This window comes from Sardina pilchardus, chromosome 15 (genome assembly GCF_963854185.1).
Source record: "Sardina pilchardus chromosome 15, fSarPil1.1, whole genome shotgun sequence".
NCBI lineage: Eukaryota > Metazoa > Chordata > Actinopteri > Clupeiformes > Clupeidae > Sardina > Sardina pilchardus.
Window position 1 is genome coordinate 12,395,304 of NC_085008.1, and position 24,276 is coordinate 12,419,579.

Below are 24,276 nucleotides of genomic sequence, written 5' to 3' on the forward strand. Positions count from 1 at the left end.
TAAAATGTGTCTCCTCTCAAGTTAGAAAGTGCAATAAGACCAACTGAAAATGAAACCTGGCGTTTTTCTAGGCTGATTTGACATGGAACTGCACTCTCATCTGGCGTAATAATCAAGGCAACTTGCAAACGTACCATAGGCGCAGTAATATCGTACGCAGCACCTGAAAATAGTCCCCATAGACAACAAGCAGTAGTAGTGCCAGTAGTCTGCAAGTTGCCTTGATTATTACGCCAGATGAAAGTGTAGTTCCATGTCAAATCAGCCTAGAAAAACGGCAGGTTTCATTTTCAGTTGGTCTTACTGTACTTTTTAACTTGAGAGGAGACACGTTTTAAATGGGAAAATTACCAGAAAACTTAGTCACTTTTAAACATGAAGCTAGCAGGCGAGAAGCTAATGGTCTAATCCGATTCAATGATCTATGCTAGGCTGAAGCTAAAAGTTGTATCGCCAGACTCACAGAATGGCTGGATGAACGGGAACAAGGTCGATTGTTTTGCTCGAGGGGAGGTGGAAAATGAGCGTATTTCCAAAAATGGCGGAATATCCCTTTAAGGAGCTGGGAGGTTGTAGCAGACACACCAGTGTGCACAATCATTGACTGATCCATGAATATGGGCATTATTCCCACCAGACCCCCATAGGGGTGGGTGGGGGGTGGGCTGGATTTTTGTTTGTCTCAACTGGGTGACTAGACTAGCTGGCTTCCAGTCTCTCTCTCTCTCTGTCTCTCTCACTCCCTTACACGCGCACACACACACACACACACACACACACACACACACACACACACACACACACACACACACACACACACACACACACACACACACACACACACACACACACACACACACACACACACAACACACAACACACACACACACACACACACACACACACACACACACACACCTAACCCTCAGGCTCCCCTTCTGTGCTGTGGCCTCTATCCTACCAAGAGGCAAAGATTTATTGCCATTTCAATTTAAGCCACTTTTATGTACATCCCAACAGGCCTCAGAAAGCATGTTTGTATTTTCTGACTTGAGAAAATAATAATAATACAAAAGAGAAAAGATCAATTGTTCCTGTTTCACCACTGATGAGTCTTAGTCCCCAAACCTAAAAGGGTAGTGTAACTGAATCCCCCTCATCAAATGCCATAATAGGAATGCTTGATGAAGACAGAAAGGTCAGATACAAAGGAAATTCACAACTCCTAAATCTAATATAAGAGTTATCTGAATCACCAGGTCAGTCTGGGAAGGAACCAGGCCACAGGTTTCTTTAACTCACTTCATTCCATCTTTCAGGTTCAATGAGGGCTTTTCTCATGACTGTGAAGCCAATAACAAAGAACCTTTATAAATGTTAAACCCCAAGTGAGAAGCAGAAGACTTTGAGCAAGGCTTCTGAACAGACAACATAGCCAGCACTCAACTCTGTAATGGAGGAGAAGGGATCAATCACATGATGGTCAGTCACCAACATCTAAGCAATTTATGTTCAATGGGAGTGACTGATGGGAGTATAAGGACAACATGCCATTCCAGATGTCAGTAACAACCCTTCGTATTTCCCTTTTGAGATGGAGAGGTAGATAGAGGCAGAGGTAGATGGAGACATATTCTGGCAGATCACAGGCTGCAGTGAAAAATAAAAGCGAACGACTAGTGTCAGCGTTGCGCTTGCTTCTGGCAAAAAACGACACAAGTACAATATTTTCCCACTCTTTCTTCTTGTTTCTGCAACACAGCACACCTCGTGTCTGTGGCAGCAAGTCAGGCAGGGAGCAAACAAACATGGAGAAATGTGAGCTGGATCCTCTCAGACGGGTAGAGAAGCCTTTGTTTAAAACGTAGGATTACAACATTACACCCCATTACTCAACACAAGCCACATGGGTTAAACCCTGAGGCGGACGCAGCTGATCTTGTGAGTAGACATCAGGTTGGGCAACAAAGCAAGCAGCTGAAAGGGTGCCGCAAAACAGTCCTGCCCACCTTCACTGCATCACAATGCACTTTTGTGTTTTACAGCCGTGCCGGTTATCATTCCAGAATGCATCACCTTCTGAGCCGGCCAATAGAAATACGGGGAGATTTACAGCACCAATAACCCGCCTCGACCGCTTGTACAATTACTTAGTATTCAATCAGCATTCTAATCATTGCCGAGGCGAGGCGAGGCCATTAATAACAGAGGCATCGTCCCGTCCACGGCCCGGCTAGCCCCGCAGCCACGGGGCTTTTTCTGCTTTATTAATAGCACACTGACTGCTATATCAATATCATTATTTCACAGGGAGGGGAGATCACCGCAAAAAAAATAAATAAAATAAAGACAAAAGGAGAAAGGGAGAAAAAAAAATCATTATGAATGAATTTATATTCTCTCTCTGTCACATAACCTGGCTTACATAAGCGGCAGTATATTTAGAAGTTCATCTGGGCTGTAGCTATTCCTGCCAATGTGAGGGAGAAGAAAGGGAGGGAGAGAGAGGGAGGGAAGCAGAGGCACAAAAGAAGGAGAGAGCGAGTGAATGGAAGAAGGGAGGATGGGAGAGAGGGGGAGACAGGCAGAGAGGAAGACAGAGGGTTTCTGGGTCTCACATCCAAATGGGTGAGCCAAAATAATTACAGCATATGTAAAACTATTTTCTCTCTTTTATGCAGTTTAGGATTTCCTTTGATTTTCCTCAACCATCAACCGTCAAGGGATCAGACTGTAGGGATCAGACTATATTTTCTTCATGTTTCACAATTCAATATCTACACACGATGGAGCCCATTTGGAGTAACATGCAATAAGAAAAAAAAAGAGCCATGGATAGCACTGACACATTGAGCAATGATTTATCAATACATCTGAGATCACAGGTGTGAGAGGATTCATTAGGGAACTGGGAAATCAAGCCTGCAGCTCCAGAAGCGTCTGGGTGATGAAATCAGCAAAACAGAAGATAGTATGTGAGGGCTGGAGGGGTGTAGGGACTCCCCTGCTCTACCAACGTCCATCTGACCTTTGTTCAGGGCACATCGACACATGCATGAATGCCTTAAGTGCTACTGAAAGTAGCTTTGAAATACCTTGTGCTACTAAAGGAACCAGGTGCCTCACTTCAGCACAAGCAGGATGACATGTGTGCGCCTACATATCCCTGCTTCTACTTGAGAAGCAGCATTTTAGGACCAAACATACAGGAATTATTCCATCCATTACCTAAAGAGACCACTTCACACAACCCGCCATCACCTGTTCAATGTGCAGGAGCACTGATCAGTTTAGGACCTTGCTTTCCGCTCCCCCTCTCTGACACACTACTTGGAGAATGCTTACTGAGAGAGCACCAAGAGCCCTACCTCACTACCATGCTACTAGATGGACTTCCCTCTTCATCACACATGATGCTCATGGAGGTCGTAAAATGGACACCACTATTAAATCCTGCAGACAATCACAGACCGCTGAACAGGCCATCGCTAATTCTCCAGCTTGATACAGCACAGGCTAAAAGACTGTAAGAAAATCATGCCTTAAAGAAATGGCACAGTTTTAAAAACGATGGCAGTTACCTTGGTGATGAGGATGCGGTAGCGTTCCAGCAGGTCATGGTCACTATGGCAGTCGGAGAGCAGCTGCCACACCTCGGCTCTGAGGGCCTCCGGGACGCCGGGACGCACCAGCGCAGACAGACCCTTAGGCCGCACAGACAGGTTGCTATGCCTACGAGGCCAGAGGTACAGGTTACTACCATCTCAAAACAGAGCTTTCTCTCATCCAGCCCACACACTTTTCACAGTTTGACTGATTGGAGATGTTTTGAATATAGACAGGTAGAGTCTTCATTGTCCTATAAGGATTTTTTTTTCACACACATATCACTACATTCCAAAAAGACAGAGGCATCTGATGTTACAGTAACGTCTCACCAGATATACACAGCCTCATACATATACTGTAGCATATCATATATAACATAACACACACCACACACACATTATACAGTACATCATTTTATGTAGGCCTAGTTATTGTTTTATTGTGCAATGATACCCATGTTTTAAGTGTGGAAACAGTTGAAGTGAGGATCTAGCGACCTGTAAAGCAGTTGGTTTATCATCGGATATCAAGCCACTGATATAAGCCACTGGCTCAGCTATTCTCAGCAACGTGAGAAAATGAAGCAGTCTTTTCACAGATTCTTCTCTACTTAAGTCCTCTGAGCCATAATCATATTTTGTTGTTCTATTTTCTGCATAAAAGGTAATAAAATAAATAGGCTGCACTATAAATACACGGACACACCACCGAACTGTTTTTGGATCTTTTGGGGGCTACATAAATTGAGGACTCCACTTCAATCTCCATCTCCTGAGTGCCTCATTCATAGTATCTATTCATAGTACTCCTTAAGACGCTACTAGAGCGGTTTACAAAATGCCTCATTTGAACATCTTTCAGAAATTATGTAGATATGTAACATTTTTAGCAGAGTCATTACTATGTAAGTAGATAACATTATTATCAGAAAGATGCCTGATTTGTTAACTGTTTATTTGCCACCTGGAGATGCTGTGCTTGTTACATGAGCTACAGACCGTTTCATTATTTTCAATATCATTTGGATTGATGATATCTAGCACTGTACCTGGCTCCAGTAGAAACAAATGCAGTTCTCTAGGCCACTACAACAAGTAATCGTGAGTTTGCAGAACAAGAGCAAAGTACCAAAGGTTACAGAAAAATCAAGGATTGTCCGTAAAACTCCATGTCCATTCATGACGATACTACATAGCTGATGCCTGTGTGGCTGGCTCAGAGGTTGAAACTATCATTAGCATTTATGCACTCTCACTCTGAATAATTAATAGTTTTCTTTTTTTTTTTTTACCCCCTTTGATGATATGAGCAACATTAGAAAAAATGACAGTGCATATTAAGCATTGCCTCAGCAGCAGTTGATGCAACAGTCAGCGGATATTTTAGAAATCGGCGGCGTAAGCATGGGGAAACTGTGCTGGTCGTGTGCAAGGCTGAGAGGCAGAAGCTGCCAGATCACTCACCATCTGTTTAAAATACTGCCCCAAGACTCTAGAATCTTCTCGGGGCAATCTTTGGACACGTCACCGGTCCCGCTGGAAATTTCACTGTCACTATCTGTAAAGAGAAAGAGAGTAGTGTCAGATGTCTACCTGAGATGTCTAAGGCAAGAATAACCCACAAACACGTAGCTTTAGGATGCTTGAAAGATAACGCAATTGCACACAAAGCAATGAAGCTGCCACAGCTTCTTTTATTTAGAAACATAGTGAAAATGTAAACAATAGATGAATGCCACTCCAAAGAAAACTATTGGTTGCTGAAGCCAGTTTTAGATTTCCAAAATGCCACTCAAAGTTGTTTATCGCTAATGTGGGACAACCCAGCTGAAACACTGGGTAATTTCTGACATGGCTAGAGCAAGCATACGTTGGGACCATATTGGAATGGAAAACGAAATCAAGAGATTAATCTTTCGTATAATTTCCATATTATGCTTAATGAAGGTTATGAAGAAGATTGTTATTTTGGAGTCGCCTTCCCTGGTCTGTAATCCCCGTCAACACAGATGAGCGCCGCCATTCTGGTGATTGAGGGCAGTCGGGGTGAGAAATGAAATGGAATAATGGGACACTGCCATCTTCATTACGTAAAACGATTTAATTCCAGTACTTCATCGGGTCAGTTCTCCTCACTGATAAGCTGCACATTCAGTAGGACGCTACACATTTGCAATGCAACTCTCAAGATACAAATATAATATATTTATAATATACATTTGCCCAAGGACATGGAAGATGTGTTAGTCCATGTTTGTAGGGCATTCCTTTTCATTACCTTTCTCATTTCATTATTTCTGTTTCTTTGAATGACTTCATCATCATCATTTTATACATCGTCACTTCAAAACAGTGTCTTTCTTCTTTCTTTTATTACATCCCATACATTCTACCTATCCATTTCCTATACCCACATTTCACCTGCTCTGCTGCTTCTTTACTTGAAGAGCATGTGAAAGATGTTGTTGGACAGGTCAAATGCTGTGTGGTTCTGTGAAAAGGTATTTTCTTCTGTGCAACATAGGCTCTCATATTGCCTTCAACACCCTGCCACTGACCACAAACCTCACTGACAGGCTACTATCTGGCAAAGGCCCCATTGGCTCACATGTCTCCAAGCCTCTCTCTCCCTCCCCATGTTGGAAATAAACTGTACACTAGTGTTTCTGGGCTGCGCACTGGAGCAAAATTATGCCCGCTGTTTCGTCTGATTATTTGCTGCTCAATTGATCAAGGAACCGCGGACCAACAGACAAAGAAAACAAACGTTTCGCATTCAGGAGGAAATACTTGCTAATTTGGTGTCATCAAACATAGAGGTATACAATTAAGTGGTAGTGGTATGAGCTTTCATTCAATGCATGCAGGTGCTTATCTGCTTGAGTGAAACTGAAATGATATGACTTATATGTATGTATATGTATTATTTTGTATGTTATACAAAAGCTATTGTAGCCCAATTTTTCTTCCTATTTAATAGAAATCTCCAGATCAGTGTTTTGCACCTATCTGCTCCGCCGTTTACCATACACAAAAGTTGGTAGTGTTTCTGAACCGTTACGTTTAGAAATTCAAATGAAATGTTCGTGTTGGTGGGACCCGGCCAGGACCCCAAAGTCTGTCACAACAGATGAAACAAGTTTGAGAGAGGCTGCTCTACATATCACCGCCTTCCTCACCAATTCCCCCATTCTTTTTTCACCCCGCTCGCTCCATAGTGATCCAATGCGCTGGATTCACACAAGATAACGCAGATGGTGCGGCAGAGCTGGCCGTCTGGCAAAGAGGGGTCAGGTGTCAGGACGGCTGTCATCCCCGTCAGCTGGTGCTGCAGGCCTGCTATGCCAGGGAGGTTTGGGTCCAAAACAACACTTTCAAAATATCAAAATCAACTCTCGTTGTGGAATTGGGGAAAAGTCCATCTTGCCTGAGACTGTTTATTACTCTAGAGGACTGCACTCTCATAGGGGCCACGGAATCCCACAGGATCAAATTATATAAATATAAATAAGATTTATAATTATACATCAAATAAAATACGTTACTACAAAATGACCTCATGTTCTAAAATCACAGACTGTTACTTTTGATTGCATGCCAGCAAGTTTCCACACACCAGTGCAGGGCTGGTAGGTCTTACGCAGGGCATCTGGCAGATGGAGTGGGACAAAATGTGGAAGAATCTGACCCCGCGTTCATCCCATCTCATTGGTATAATGCATTTCTGAAGAAACACTGGAAGCCACAGTGGAAAGAAAAACTCTGCAACCCCTAGCTTAAGTGGCAGATCAATGTAAAAAAAAACAAACAAAAAAAAAAACAGAGTAAATTAAGCAAAAAATCAGATATCTCCCAGAGTTAAATCAATTCCAAATAGGCTACCCCCCAGATAAAGTTCAGCTTTAGGACCCTTTCATAGGAAGGTGGAAGAGAAGGTGTGGACTTCCCACACATTAGAGGATTAGGATATTCCCACGCAAAATCATGAAATAAATCCAACAAAAATCCAATTGATTATCTTCTCTTGTTGATGCCTTGCTGTTCCACAAGGCTTTAGTCAAGCCAAATAGTTCACAAATCCTTACGGCTCTTCTCACTGTGTCCCACGAAGAGAATATTTACATTAAAAACAACCTCCAGCAAATACTTCCCACACAGCAACCTTTTGAAAAGTCTGTATTGTGAGAGGGACAGAAAAGATGAGCCTTGGGTCAACCATGAAGTAAAGAAGTGCATGAACAGCTAAGGGAGTTGAAGATAGACCTTGAAGAAGGCTTTCACTTTACAGACTGCGGAGTTTGGTGTGGGTGAACAAATTCAATGCCATCCACTGTATCTGTAAAATAAGATTTTCATTTGGATGAAAATCAACACAAGGGAAAATGTTGCCCCAGTTTAGTCAGTTTGGACAGTGACATTCATGCAATGCTGCATGAAAAAAAAAATCCCATATTACATGATGGCATCACCGTGGGTGGGAGTGGAAATATTCTGAATACAATGTGCAAGGCCAAACAAAGAACAAGAACGATCTTAGCAACAATACAGCTTCACTGCCTAGACCCAAACATATAATTGCCTAAATATAATTGTTCTCACATCACCAGCAGTAAACGTCGCCATGACAACTATCTCAAACGACATTTAAGGCTGTAAAAGTTGCACATTTAGAATGTGGACAGGGTCGTTTCGAATAACAAGTCAGTATTTGCTACACTGTGTGTCCAAGGTCATTAACAATTCACTGATCAAGAGAAAATGTATTTAGAAATAGAAAACGTCACACTCATAATGTGAAATAATTTGGATGGGAAAACAGGGATGTGCTTCGAGCAGGTCATTATAGTTCAAATGTTTGTTTTCCCCCCAAGTTCAAACGAATGAGTGAATAAAAGTGACAGCCCTAGAGGCAACACATACTGTAATTCTTTTTTTCTCTTTGTCTCTCAACGAGATGACAACAAACCAGTGTTTTGTGGCATGTTGTTTCTGCAGCCTCAACACAAAATGCTATATCCTGTATCAAAGGCAAAAGGCATCTGTCTATCAAAAGGGTAAGCTGCTTCAGAGATATAAATACTGCAGTTCACACTTGGACAATGCCATACATATTCACTATGACGATGGACACTTGGACAATGCCATACATGTCCACTGTGATGGACACTTGAAGAATGCCATACATATTCACTATGATGATGGACACCTGGACAATGGCATACATATACACTATGGTGATAGACACTTGAAGAATGCCATACATATTCACTATGATGATGGACACTTGGACAATGCCATATTGGTGATAGGCACTTGAACAATGTCATACATGTTCACTATGATGATGGACATTTGGACAATGGCATACGTGTCCACTGTGATGATGGGACACTTGGACAATGCCATACATGTCCACTGTGATGGCAGTTTTGACATTTCTCTGGCTGCATTCGCTGCTGATATGGCCCTCATGCAGACACAGCTCAGTGCGCATATGTGGGGCTCTGTTGCTGCATGACCTTGTTCCCCGTGTCTTTGTCACTCCAAGGGCATATTTCCCACATGCTCCATGGCACCACTGATGTAAGCACAGTGGCATTTCATAAAAAAGTACAAAAGTACAGCCTCTGCACATTCATTGTGCCAGCACTGAAAATGAGGAGTACCCTCAATGAATTTACGAGGATAAATAAAGGTCAAATGAATGACTGAACATTCAGTTGCCACGTACGCATTAGCAGTTACATAATATCATTATTATTACTACTAGTTAGGTGAAAGTGTGTATTTTGTCACAGCTTGCTATTTATATCGCAAATATCCCATTCTAAAGGGGATTTACATGGATTTGCTCAGCCAAAGGTCTTGGTGACCAACTCCTCTTCGTGCCTCTGTGGAGGCTCCCTGTGCCCCAGACCCCACCCAACACTGGAGAGGGTCCCCTGTTGCCCTGCCCCAGACCCCACCCAACACTGGAGAGGGTCCCCTGTTGCCCTGCCCCAGACCCCACCCAACACTGGAGAGGGTCCCCTGTTGCCCTGCCCCAGACCCCACCCAACACTGGAGAGGGTCCCCTGTTGCCCTGCCCCAGACCCCACCCAACACTGGAGAGGGTCCCCTGTTGCCCTGCCCCAGACCCCACCCAACACTGGAGAGGGTAGCGAGGACAAACCTTCCTCTGGCTCCTCCTCCTCTGTGGGGGACTGGAGGCGCCCTCGTCCCCCGTCGGTCCTCTCCGAGTGGCGCTGCAGGCTCACCACCTCCAGCGTGGCATCGCCCACACTGCTCCGCTCTCCGCCCTGCTAAGAAAACACCAAACGTTCATCTTCACACACACACACACACACACACCTTCAAATATTCACACGGCGGCATTCACACCGGCAATGCCGTCGGTAATGGAAATTCATGACCATGTGGTAACGTACAGTAGTGCCACTACAGATTCGATTGTATTCTGCTGAATGGCATCCCCAATATGGCTGACCATAACTGAGAAAGGAAAACACGGCTTCCAGGGCTCCATTATGCTAACGCTGTCAGTCACGAGACAACAAAGACTGGCCTTCAAAACAGACATTATGCACGAATCTGCTGGGAGAGGCGCATACCTCTGGAGGGGCTCATTCATCATCTCATACACAGCACAAAAAAAGAACATTTGGATTGGCGTAATTTCCAATCCAATGCCCCCCAACATTTTTCCTTAAAAACTGTGTGATCTAGCTATTGGAGGGGCTCAGACATTTTACAATTTTACAGCTCTGTGGTGTGCGCATACTTAACACACTGACTTAACAAACCCAACACATTAACAAACCAAACAATGTCAAGTGACTAACAAGGCTATCAGACCATAAAAGAGGTGCATGCACTTTGCCCACACTGTTGTGCATATAGGTAGGCTTCATACACGCCTAAAATACCTTGGAACTGTGTTCATTATTACTGCCACAGTAACAGTAAAATAAAGCAAAGCTTATTTACTCATGATAACTTCAATGACCGAGAGGGATGGCATACATGTTTGCCATTTGATTTTGGGGAGCGTGGGAACATGCACACACTGACAAGAGGATAGATTCTTCAGTGACCATATTATACTTAGTGCATTAGTTTCCATCTCCTACGTCTCCAAAGATAGTCTAACCTTTGTCACCACCTTGGGGCCATGGCACCAAATATAATTACAAGCAGGGGAAAAAAAACATATATAACAACGATAGGAGAAGAGAGAGTGAGAGGGAGGGACAGAGTGAGTGTGATGAGGACAGACAGAGAGAAGGAAGGAGAGAAGGAAGAGAGAGAGGGTGCAAACAAGATTTAGACATTAACGAAGAGGGGAGGAACTGGGTTGAGATGGAGGAAGGAAGAGCAGGGGAAACCAACAGAGAGAGAGAGAGAGAGAGAGAGAGAGAGAGAGAGAGAGAGAGGGGGAGAGAGGGAGGGACACTCAGAGATTATTGTTGCAGCAGAGGCTTTTGCCTGCAGAGTGCAGTAATGGGGTTCAATATAATCAGCCACTGATTTCTTGACGCCCCGGCCTTTGGAAGTCATACAAGTTGTTTTTTGAATGATGGGCTGAATGGATTGGACGGCTTCTTTGAAGGACATAAGGCACAAAAGCCAAAGACTTCCCATTTCAATTTAATCACTAAAGTGAAAAAGCCAATACTGTGTCCTCGACCACACTAAAAGAGCAAATAATTATTCTCTCAAAAAAAAAAAATGAGGAACCATCTCCATAAAAAGATGAAGAAAGGAAATCAATAATAACAATAAAACAGTAAGGTTGGATTGGGCTGTGCATTTGCTAACACCATAACATTATCTTTTAATTAGCTTTAAACTACTGTGCCGGCACTCGTCTTTGCAGTGATGAGATAACTACAGAGGCGCTATTCAGCCATTCAGACTGCAGCACTAATTACTGCAGTGTGATAATCAGAGCCTGTCTCTTATTAGTCCCTGCCAACACAAAGCCCACGTTTAACGCTCCACTGATTCTGGATAGGGTGTGGGTGTGGGCATGCGCACGCATAAGTGTGTGTGTGTCTGTGTGTGTGTCTGTGTGTGTGTCTGTGTGTGTGTCTGTGTGTGGGTCTGTGTGTGGGTCTGTGTGTGGGTCTGTGTGTGGGTCTGTGTGTGCCTGTGTGTGCCTGTGTACAATGTGTACATTTAGAGAGAGGGAGGGCTACACATGCTCAACAACTCAAGTAGGGTCACACAAGTTAGGAGTTTGCTTTTAAAACTACAGATTCCAGAGGTTGCATTTTTTAATATATAGTTTTAGAGTAAAAGGTTACATGTTCCACATGTTGGTGTTATTTTGCCTTAAACATACAGTGGCACATGTTGCAAATCCAGATGATAACGGACCAGTTCTAGTTTGTGTTTGAAATCTCAATAGGACACCTAAGGTTGCTAGACAAAGTTGCAGGACTTGCTGCTCTGTAGCGCTTAATGGCATACTGTACCTGTTTGAGCTTCAGATAGAAGGTCTCTGAGAAGGTCTTGCGGCTGAAATACCAAAATCTCTCATTGGATGGATAGACACGCACCAGGGCCTCCATCATGAAGCGGACTGGCTCTACAACCTCAGTCACCACTAAATCCACAGCTACAGTCATGAAGACTTGCTTATCTGGAGAGGAGAGAGAAAGCTTACGTTAGAATGCACAGCCTCAACAGCAGTTGCTGAGCTGAGCATCTCACTGTTTTTTGCATCTAAATGGCACTGCATTACTACCAAATATGTCAGTTCTGAACTCCTGAAAAGCATGACGTACTGATGCACACATCACCATACCGCAATGAATGTACCGTATGGTGGTGCAGAAGCTCATACAGCTTTGAGCCTACCCGACTTCAGGAGGGCAGGCTAGCATGAACACATGCCCACTTTGGACAGAAGAAGGTACACTCCTTATCGGTTATGATGAAGTTTAAATATCAAGGCTTTGCACCGATTCATGGAAGGAAACAGGAAAACCAGAACAAGTAAAAGTAACAAGTAAAATATCTTGGGCTATCAATAGGTTAGACATTTGTATGCCATCCAAATATCGTCATGTCACATAGCCCTACTTGGAATATTATTAACTGTTTTTTTGTTTGGCTCCAACCGGTTCAGGAAGTGGGAAGTGTAATTTGAAGGTGGAACGCAAAACCGGAGACATTAAAATACTGATTCTGCTTGGAACAAACCAAATGGGAAAAAACCTGATTTAAAGCCCTGTTAAATATAGCATATCCACAACCAAAGATGGGTAAAAAGAGAACGGTAGTCATAATTGCAAAAAGCACAGAATCTTGTCAAATCTGACTGCCATCATAGAGCTAGAGTAAAATGATCAGGAAAAGACCACTTTAATGATCTAGTGGCAGAGTATCATTTTAAACATCAACATCGAGAACAAACAAGTGTCAATATGAAACTGAAATATTTCAGAAAATACTTCCAAGAGGAAAAAGCACCATCAGAGACCAAAAGGAGGGGGGATTGTTTTCATTCCCTTTCCCAAGCAAGATTTGTGCTGAATTACTTGGAGGATAAGGCGTGATAAAAAAAAAGGAGCAGGGAGAGGCATAACCACCAAACTGTGAAGCAGAGGAACAATAACCTATTTCACACAGAGGGAGTTTTATTATTTCAATTAACGTAGAACAAGGCAAAGCAAACCCCAAGCTTCACAATAACAGAGCCCAAAATAGATTCCCATCAGGATGGCCAGGCATAAAACACTAGTTTTTTTTGTGAGATGGGGTGAGTGCAAGCAGCATCTACTCAAGCCCTCAATGCTACAGTGTTCACTGGGAATTCCAAATATATGTCAGGAAGCAAAGAAAGGCCAAAGGCAATTTATTTAACTTGGGCTTTGAATTTCATTTTCTATGGATTCAGCTAAAGGTTACTAAGCAAAGCTTGGTGTGTACAATGCCATGCAAGGTCTGGCCACCACTGACTGCCTTTACATGCACTTCACTTCAGTATCCCAGATATGAGGCCTATCCCAATTTTCAATCAACAGACTTAATATACAGTACTGTATGGTGTTTACATGCTCACAGACAAACCTGATTATCTTAAACTATTTCTACATCAATGATTAATATGCCTCTATACATGCCAAGTAGTATTGTAGAATTATAGGAAGCTGTGCTCTTCCATCTTTGGTCCAAATCTGAAATCTATCGAGCACATAGAAATAACGGTATAATACTACATTATTACTATCCAGTTTCTTTTGGATGACTTCTGGTAGCATAGCCGGACTTCACAAAACCAAGGTAAGGGCTTATCCACAGTTCTGAAATTGGGATGTGATTTTCACATGCTCCAACGTAAAATTGGTATCTGGTAATGACCGGGTTCTCTTTTGGTCAAGTTCAATCAATGTTAACCAATCGGAGGTCATCCCCACATCATTGATCTGAACCTATCTACAATCACTGTCTCAGGACTTTCGTTGACTTGATTCTTGACTTGAACCACAAAAGGAAAATCCAGCATTTCAAGGCGGAGTATTGCGCCAGATTCCGTCGTTGCCCAGCTCCATGCGGATGGGAACGACTGGTGTGTGGCCTGCCTAAGCACAGTCCATGCTTGTACTTCCGCACCAAGGAGTGCAAGTGTGCATCGTTGAGCCCCATCCTCCCCAGCTCATAGTCATCGCCACCAAGGCCTTCTTGCTCTCTGGCAGATGCTGCTGCTGCTTGCAGCTTTTTCTCCTCCTGCACCTGCTTGAAGCCCCGGACATTGAGAACCTGCGTTGTATAACCCTGCAAACGCCACGCCAACCCGCAAACAGCAGCCGCATCCCGGATTTACTCTCCAGCGCTAGCAAGCTACCACCTTTTCTTCGACACCGTGACCACTCATCTCGCTTGTGTGTGTTTGAAAATGCACAGTCCATGCAACAATTGTTGTCTAGCAGCCGTGAGATGCATACCACGGCAGGTGTTACGGCCAACGAATGCGCAGCCACTCACAGACTGCAAGTTACGCTCCAATACCAGTTATCAGAGTTACCGCTGTTTATTCAGCACCACGAACGACTGGGTCAAGCTGGTGGTGACCACTGTTCACTCAACATCACGACTGTGGAGTTGGACGTGTGTGTCTATGAGTGCAACATTCTCAGCCAGCAGCGAAGAAACAACAGGCGAACTTACCCCACCCTGAAGTACTCAAGTGGATTGGGCCCCATCAGTAATACTCTGGTGCCTGCAAGTTGCCTAGCTCTGGGGTGTGATCTTGGTGTACACCAACATATTATCACAGCTGCTCTGTTCTCACCAGAGCTGCTTATTGTCAGCTTGTTCATGACCACCAGCCATGGTGCACAGCACCCTGTGGTGTGTTCTTGGTAGACGCGTTCTCATTGGTTAACGCCGAGTGTACTCGACTGAAGGAAAACGTAAGGTTTTGACTTTAACCTCGGTTCTCCGAAAGAGAACACAAGACGTTAACCCTTCTGACATCATTCAGAATGCCTAAAAAAGGACCAGATCATTGCTGAGCAGCCTTACATTGGCTCTTACATTATCCCTGAGATAAATGATTAAAGAAGTCAAAGCTATAACCATATGCTATTGTGAGTTCATGTAAACCCAGTCCATGTGTCACAATATAGCAAGACACAAAGCTGAAGAACGATAATAACCAGCGGTAGACTTTATAAGGATGCAGTACCAATGTCCATGAATCCTTTCCACAAATTCCTCTCTCATTAGCTCAGTGAGAGCATTCCAAACTTTGGCTCTCAGTGCTTCCCTGAGCTTGCTTACTCACCGGCAACCTGCCACATGAGTTTAAAATCATCCCGCCACTCTGCCCCTGAACCCCATATTCTACATCAAGCTCCAGTCAAGCTATGTTTACCTTCCTGCCTGCCAGCTTTTCTCATGTGCTGAACACAATATCCACAGCCGATCAAGCTTTCAAGTTTATGTCCTACAGAGACCTGGAACAACCCATCCCACCACAAGCTCTTCTTCTGACAACAGGCTGAGGTAGAGCTCCTGAGGTCTCATTCTTGTTTACCTAGAAAAAGCCTTATTTACCCTCTCATGAGAAGTTCCGTCTGCCCGTCTTGTTAGTGATTTTAACACTTCAGCGTCGAAAGCCTGTTAGACACTTTCGTGGTAGTCTGAGAACCATATTTCATTGATACAAAAGTGCCGCTTATGGTTATATTCTGGACATCCTCAGCAATAATAAGATGTATTCATTCAAAATGAATAAATGTGTTTAACTATTTTTTTAATGAATATTTTTCAGATGAACAGAAATGTGATGCCACTGATATTCACATACTGTACTGTAAACATGACTGCAAAGCATTACCAACTCTGCTTCTTTAATGGAAGTCAGTCATACTACACTGCACCAGCTTGCTTGACAGGTCTTAGACACAGTTGGTGCTTAGCCCAACTAGTTAGGTAACCTGCCAAGCAGCATATTTCTGGGGTGCTGCTTGGAGTATTTATTTCCTAGGCTTCAGCCTTAGCATGCTTGGACAGTTGGTTGACACATGTCACAAGTGTTGAATATATCTGCATATGTTTAGTATGTGAATACCACTTTCACACTGGGAGGTACCAACAGCTATCAAAACAAAAGGAGCCTGTGGAGAGCTAGTGTCTAATGCATGTGATGCAAAATGTTAACAAGGATATAACAGTGTCAGGAATACTCAAATTGGCTCATCTAAGCTGCATGTCAAGCAGACATGGGCAGGCCAGATGGATCTTGTCACAAGACTCAAGTGAAAGTGAAACAAGTAAAACAGTGTTTTAGAGAAGTGGCGGCTCACCCTTTGGTGTGTCTTCATTCAGCACCTGGAAAGCAGGGCCGGTGGGGTCCCAGGTGCCAGTGATCACGTAGGATTTCCCATCTGCACTCTTCCCCATGGACTCCTGCAATCACAAACATCCTCTTCATCATCATAATCATCATCATCATCATCATCACCACCACCACCACCACCACCACCACCACCACCACCACCACCACCACCACCACCACCACAATCATCATCATCATCATCATCATCATCATCATCAACAACAACAACAACAAATGCCTTCATCTTAGCATGACAAATGTCAACATCATGATCAGCATAACACCAGTGCTCGGTCACTGTCCTTTATAGCATAAGCAGATGGATTAACACATAAAGCAGCCGCACACTGAAGACAACCGCCACAGTAGGAGACAAGCGTGCTAAAACTGACGAAGGCACCAGACACTCCCAGCTGACAGTGTGCTATTAAGGCTCTGCACAGGCAGCTCATTAGCCACTTCCGCCGAAACCCATAAATTCTTGGAAAACAATTAAGGCTTGTGTAAGTTGCTAATTGTCCCTCCTCTGAATTTCAAACGCTGGGCTCTGGAGGCTCACTGGAGTGAGGGGCTGAGGCAGGGAAACATGTGTCGCTAAGGTCCAGGTATCTCCATGGCTACGGCACAATTAAAAAAAGGAAAGAAAAAAAAAAGTTTTGCTTGCGGTGTCAGTATTGTTGAGGGCTTTCTCTGAGTCAAACAGACGGGAAGACTGCCAGAAAGAGAGGAGAGAGGGGGCGGGAGAGACACGGAGTATCACAGCAACCGCTCAATGAGTCTCACCATGTCCAGGAGATGCATATCATTGTTGCGCACCTTCTGGCCTGGGCTTAGCAGCATGCCAAAACACCTGCACACACGCGCCACCACACACAGAAACAAACACATTCATTGCAAAACAAGCACGATTATCGGTTAAGAACAGCCTTATATTGCATTCAAACAACTCCAGAAACATGTCTTTGTAGTAACAGGTGTGATTCCCATTCACTGTTTGAAAAACTACATAAACATTTTTCTCACATTTATTTTGCACAGAATACATCGTAAGCATATATTCTGCATTCTAACACAATTAATAATAGCATCATATATATATATTGTTCTATCCATATCAGTGTATAAATATCTAGGTGATGTAGCCTGAACCATTTCCATTCACGCTATGAGGAATACGCCACCATGTGGTCACTAATGGCAAAACAATTTACATTAGCACATTTCTCCAATGGCTTTTGAACCCAATGGAGCACGTTTACAAATTACAGAATATGTGAAATACCGGTGACCATGTAAACCCGTTGGTACGCTATAATATCAAGTAATAGCATCCGATTCAGAGAAACTACATACTCTCTTTAAAGAGAACAGGTTACACTGCAAAACTCACAACATAGTTAGTTAGTTTATTTGTTGTCCCCTTAGTGAAATTCTTTTCCCATTTTCCAAACATGTCATCGTGCATGGTCACAGGCACAGGGATGGCACATACATGGTCAAAGAAATAGGGGACGGCACATACAGACATACATATTCCATACACTACATCTGATACTAACATTTACATACATCATTGTGAGTATACAGTGTGGGAAAACATAATGTATTGCAATGCATACATTTATCTGTGAGGTATTGTCTACCATTGGTCAGATTACCCAAATAGAAAAACACAGCAGGTCAGATAGACACTGAGGACCAAACTGACACCTGTGGTCTGTTAATGGTCTAAATAGTTAATCAAGATGATAATAAGGTAACTAGCGAAAAAAACTTCACTGGTCAATGCTCAGATGTCCTAGCTGTCTGTTAAGGTTGGTGTTACTAGACTCACCTCTCAATTACCAGCTCCTTGTTGTTCATCTGCTGAACATTGACCACCACCTTCTTCTGGACGCCCTGTCTCAGCTTGAAGTAGTACTTGTCTCTGTCCTTAGGCACTGGGCTGTACACAAAAGGGAAGGCAAGGATATTCATACACAAACGATCCTGAATATCGTGCTTTGCCAATGAGCATATATGACATGAAAAGGTGGATTGGATTCGATCGCCAACTAAACAGAACAGTTGGGGTTTAAGCATAGTATAAAGAAAAATTATGAAGGGGATCACACCTCATTACTTGTCAAAAGTGATATACAAGTGAAATAGCTACTTTTATGAACAAACTCCTCAAAATCCACTCAGGCAGCAAACAGGTGGGAGTTGTCTTTCACATGACTGCAATTAAAAGGTAAAAGGTGTGTGTACTAGAAGCCCAGAAAAAAAAAACATAAACATGGACTTTGAGCATGTGATCAATTTGACAGATATATTAAATATTAGCTGAAAAATGCGATCTTACAAGTTAATGCCATATTCAAGGTTTAAAACACCACGGGCAAAAGAGTGCCCTTCAGCATGCTTTGTTTGTTCCTTTAGACAAAATTTGCATTCTAAATGTCAGCCATGTTGTTTTATGCAGCGACACCATTCCTGCAGCTGTGGGTCAGTGCGCGGGTCGCGAGCTAACCTGAAATTGCCTTTGCCGTCATCCTCCCGCACCTCCATGGAGACGGTGAAGGTGTAAACATCGCCATCCGGTGACATGGGCAATGCCGAATCCCTGACATCTGGTGCGGGCTTTGAGGAGCGCTTAAATGCGGTGGAGAAGCTGTATAATATGCGGCTGACCTGCAAAAGGAAGGGACAGGAAGAACAGAGCGTAAGGAGGGAATCAAAGAAAAAGAGAGCAGAGAGGCAAATGGAAAAGGTGGAGTAAAAGAAGAGAAAGTGAAAGATCCAAAAGAAACAGAGTGACTACAATAGAACTACAATGAATGGCAATCGAGCAGAATGGGAAAATAACAGAAACACATAATGCTACATAGTACTACAGCTGTCAAAAAAAAAAAAGTAACGTGTGGAACTTCCAAAAACATAAACAAAAGCTTTACGAAATGTTTGTGTGCATCCATGCAGGGAAGGGATGCCTTGTTCCCTTTTGTTTTTTTAGCATTTACACAATGATTTGTATGTAATACAGGGATGCTTTTGAACGTGCATAGAATATATGGTGCATTTAACAGTCTGGATATTTGGTTTTCAGGTTGGGCATGAGTCAGAACAAAAACTTACGGCCTCTTTAATGTGACAGGAGAAGACGTGAATCTGAAAGTCCTCAGAGCTGCGGTAGCTCTCGGTGAACGAGAAGCAGTCGCCCTCCAGGGTGCCGTCTTTTCCCCGAGCACAGAACAGCACCTTGTAGATGGGGAAGGAGGCAATTTCTGTGCCTGATGCCTGGTCCACGATCCTAAAGCATCACAGGACGATCAAACTTTTTTTGAGCCACAATTACTTTTTTTTAGCTGATGGTCACAGACTGCCTGTCATGCTTATCAACAACAGATACCATAAATGTATTATCATACCACATAAGTTCACTCATAAAGTTTCTCCTTTATTGGGAGAAATTTCATTTTCCACATTCATTGGTCAGAATTATTAACATGTTCTCAATTTAAAACTAGCTAAATGCCAAAATGCAGCCTACATATGCATGTTATCCTATGGACAATTGCACTCATTGATGCACTTACTAGACTCATTGATGCACGTATTATGGTTGTTGTTTATTGTTGTAAAATGTGTTGTTAGAATTGCTCTTAAATACTTAAAAACGTTTTTACCATGTTGTAAGTCGCTTTGGTTTAACAATCGTCTGCCAAATGAAATGTAATGCAATGTAATGTAATGTAATGTAATGTAATAATTCTACTAGTGTGTGGAATACTGGTCCAGCTGACCTGACACATCCTTCAGTAATGTTGGGCACGTGGAGCACCACAGGGATAGGGATGGCACTCTCAGCTCGCAGGGTTGCCATGGCTTTCTGGGCTTCCGATTCACTGCGTGGTGCCTTCACCCAAGTGCAACCCAGGTAGGATAACTTGCTGAACTGGACACTATCCTCCTCAGGAGCAGCACTGTCTGCTGAACCTACACTGCCCTCTAGTGGCCAATGATGGAAATGAAAGTTAGCGTAAAACAGAGGGCATGATGAACAAACACAAGCAATAGAGGGACAGTTTTTTTTTTTAAACAAAAATGGAAAGGTCACCTTTAAATATTAAAGCCCTGGTGAGTATCTCATACCTGGTATGTAACACATAACTACTGTTAAATCATTTGTCTTTCAAAATGTTGAACTGTAATTAATTTGCCATTATTATTTTAATTTCTTGTCCCACTTACACACAAATATATACTTGTATGTGTTATAATTCCACATTTAATTTCAAGTTCAAGTTTCATGATGTGAAAACACTGAAATAGAAATGAAAGCTTGCATGACCCAACATAGGAAGGTCTCGGGGGAAGGGGAAGTGTGGTCTTTAAATGACTCTCTTCTAACAATAGGAAGAAACACAAGCACCTTTTGTATCGAATGAAAGGTACGACCGCCAACCAAACTCTCGTTGGTTAGAATTTCACTTCTGTGCCTTGTAGTTGAAATGGACAATTGACAAGAAATGGTTTTGCCTTTTGCTCCATTTTAGAAGAGCAATACCTCGGCACTTCTTGTATGTATCACGATTCTTGTATTGGTCCCTCAGAAACAGGCAAATGGACTATTATGAATCCTGATTATGGTTTTGTAAATTGAAAGAGCTTTAGAAAAAAATATGCCAAAAGGGTTATCCATGTTCAGAATGACCTGTATTAACAATCCACATAAAACCACGAGCATAACAGAACAGGCTTCATAACATTGGTAGGATGAAACCCTACCATTGGTGACAGCATGGCTTAACCAGATATAATCACTCTTCAATTGGAGTAATTTATCAATCTAAACTTTGGGAAACAGTGAAATGAAATATGATCAGCTCTTATGTCAAGGTTAACATTACTCTCTAAACCCTTTTCTCATACTTCTGTTTTTCTCATGAACACCCTTGGCAAACATCCAATGTTTCTCCATTATGAAATGTGTTGCTAAATTTGACACAACCACATCCAGTGTATTTGAAAATTTCAAAAACCAGCAGAAGAAAAAAACATAGTTCTAAAACTAGAGCAAACTGACCAAGTAACGGGTAAATATGCAAAGCAGCAAAGGTTTTCGAAAAGAGCCCCTTCACTCTACTATCAAATGACTGAAATGAATACCAAACAGCCCATTCTTAATACCTGTAGGGCAGGACTCCAGGGTCAGACTTGGTGGCCGTTTCTGTGGGCCAGAGGCCACTGGAGTTGCAGGGTCTCCCGTGGCATCATCCTCCTGTGCGCCCTCTCTCCGTTCATCTCGCAAGACGTCATCCTCCAATACCTCCTCCATGGCTTTCTGCAGCTGCTCACTACCGTTCCACGACATCTGATGGGAGCAGACAGAGGTCTCAGGGGTGCATGAGTGTGTGTGTGTGCCTGCCTGTGTGCGTGTGTGTGTGTGTGTGGGTAGGTGGGTGGGTGTTCTGACACCAAAATCCAAACCAAAATCTGCGCCTGTGTTTACAACAATCCGTAAAGACGAATTCTGGTGACTTTTCACATAAATCTCGAGGTTACCGAGCACCAAAAAAACAATTGGTTCTACCTAGCTTCAGTTGCAGCAGCCAACAGCTAGAGCTGTCAGGCAACTACAGTGCTACACTCTGGGGGCATGATCATGAGTCCCCATGTTCATGCCCCCAGAATGTAGCACTGTAGCTGCAGCAACTCGAGCTAGGAAGAACTTTTTGTTTACAAGGCTTTTTTGTACTGACAGTTTTCAGTGACCTCGAGAAACAGAGATATATGTGAAACATCAGCGGAATTCTCCTTTAAGGCTTCAAGTAGTCCCTAAATAATATAGGAGAAAATAATGGCCGTGACAGTCTGAAATTTAGGACTCAAAATAATTCACAAAGCATTTAAGCGGCAAAAGTACCACCTAAGTGTAGGAGAGCTTAGAAGTAGCCGAGAGGACTCCTAACACATAAAGACAATTCACAAACTATCACAGCAGTTTGTGTCATTCCACATTTCCAGTGTATTGAAATGCAAAATCACCTACATGAGATCTCAATCGCAAGGGATTGTTGTGCAGCTTGTTAGGGAAGCAATAACACCAGCACCATTACCTTATTATGCCTTATTTCATATTAGGACTTGTCCATCTCCCTTACTAAAAGTTGGTCTCAGCTGTTTTGTGACTAGGGTTAAAGAGAAAACTGTAAGCTAAACCAATGTTGTGTGATTTAGGAGCTCTGCAAGTGGTAAGATACCTTGTGAATATGGGCCCTGACACTTTGGCCTATGAGGACTTGAACTTATAACTATGTTTTACACAACGCTATATTGTAGATAACACAATGACTTTAATTGTACACTCAAAAATGATATTTGTTGTACTGAGGAGGGACTGTGCATTATTCTATTTTTTGAACATAGCACTGGTGCTACCAAGATTGATAGTTTTGCGGCACAGGCCTCAAAATTTGTAGCACGTAATGCCTGCTATTTGTTTTCCTTCATACTTCACCAACTTGATTTCTCACCTGTCGTAGGCTTAGCAACACAATTGTTTGTTTGTTTTTATCTAGATCCCCATTAGCTTTTGCAAGGAGCAGAAATGACCCAAAATTAAAGGGATATGGCGCTAGATATGTTAAGTATGACAATTATGGTTACTAGGTCAACTACTGCAAATGGAAAGTGTGCTTAAGATGTGTTAAGGTGATATTCATTTTCAGATAATATTGTTCAGTAGGCTACCAACTGGCAGGTCCAATAGTGTGCATTCACAGATGTCTGATAAAAATGTCCCTAGAGTTTATACACACAGTGACCCTGATTGCGAGCAATGTAGACTAAACAAATCTTGGTATCTGTCCTGACACTGATAATATGTGACTACATCAACAGTGACCTTTATGTTTTCATAAACAAATAAGAGTACATTATCCTTGTTATTACACAGCTGAATTTGCCCTCAGACAGAATTAAGTCACTACTGCTACAGTATACTTTAAGTTATAATGACAACAGAAAGGTTCTTGCTATTTGAGAGAGAAAAGGAGTACAGTTCAAACATGAAAAACACAAAACACGCCAAGTGTGTGTGTGTGTGTGTGTGTGTGCGTGTGTCACGTGTGTGTGTGTTTCGGTCACCTTGAGTCTTGGCTTGCCCTCCGAGCTTGATGGTGATCCCCCAGCCGATGGTGGCACCAGCACAAACTCCTCACTGGTAACAGTGGACACAGATTCAGTGGAGCCGCTCACTCTGCCCAGAGACGAGCTGTCATCCATGGTGGCCCTCCCCTGGCCCACGCACACACCTCTTCGCTGGGCCTTCAGTGGAAGAGGCAACCCTGGAGAGGAGGAGAAATGACCCAGCATTGATGATAACAAAAAGATAGAGATTTACTTGGAAAGTCACCACTGATTACCAGATACTGATTGCTTGCAAACATTAAAGAGGAGATCTGTGAGGTATACTACGAATCTCGATTAGTGGGTTAGCGAGGTATGTTGCGCTCAAAAAATGGAAAAAAGTTCGCACACTTGAAATCCTTCTTTTTTACTTTTATTTTCTCTAGCACAGAAAAACGTTTCGACCGTGTGGTCTTCTTCAGATTCACTGCAGGAACAACAGGTATGTTCCTGCAGTGAATCTGAAGAAGACCACACGGTCGAAACGTTTTTCTGTGCTAGAGAAAATGAAAGTAAAAAAGAAGGATTTCAAGTGTGCGAACTTTTTTCCATTTTTATGATTTACCCTTGTTCTGCACCTTGACCTGGGATGTGCACATACTTTTCCACAATAACTGACATGTTGCGCTCAAAGCCATGGTATGC

The 24,276-nt window shown here is 42.8% G+C and overlaps 1 protein-coding gene across 3 annotated transcripts in view; it reads right to left on the minus strand.

Moving 5' to 3' along the window:
• rabgap1l (RAB GTPase activating protein 1-like) overlaps positions 1-24,276 on the minus strand; it is a 99,226-nt gene that overhangs the window by 67,778 nt on the left and 7,172 nt on the right. For 2 of the 3 annotated variants that reach the window (XM_062556341.1, XM_062556342.1), the window contains exons 2-13: positions 23,590-23,789; positions 21,631-21,814; positions 20,244-20,448; positions 19,576-19,750; positions 18,971-19,131; positions 18,293-18,403; positions 17,242-17,308; positions 16,427-16,529; positions 12,086-12,252; positions 9,781-9,910; positions 5,073-5,166; positions 3,582-3,732 (exon numbers count right to left, since the gene is read on the minus strand). In XM_062556341.1, the coding sequence (XP_062412325.1) occupies positions 3,582-3,732; positions 5,073-5,166; positions 9,781-9,910; positions 12,086-12,252; positions 16,427-16,529; positions 17,242-17,308; positions 18,293-18,403; positions 18,971-19,131; positions 19,576-19,750; positions 20,244-20,448; positions 21,631-21,814; positions 23,590-23,727 (1,686 nt within the window). In that variant the 5' untranslated portion in view covers positions 23,728-23,789. The remainder of the gene's footprint in view (positions 1-3,581; positions 3,733-5,072; positions 5,167-9,780; positions 9,911-12,085; positions 12,253-16,426; positions 16,530-17,241; positions 17,309-18,292; positions 18,404-18,970; positions 19,132-19,575; positions 19,751-20,243; positions 20,449-21,630; positions 21,815-23,589; positions 23,790-24,276) is intronic. The other variant, XM_062556343.1, reaches the window with a different exon arrangement.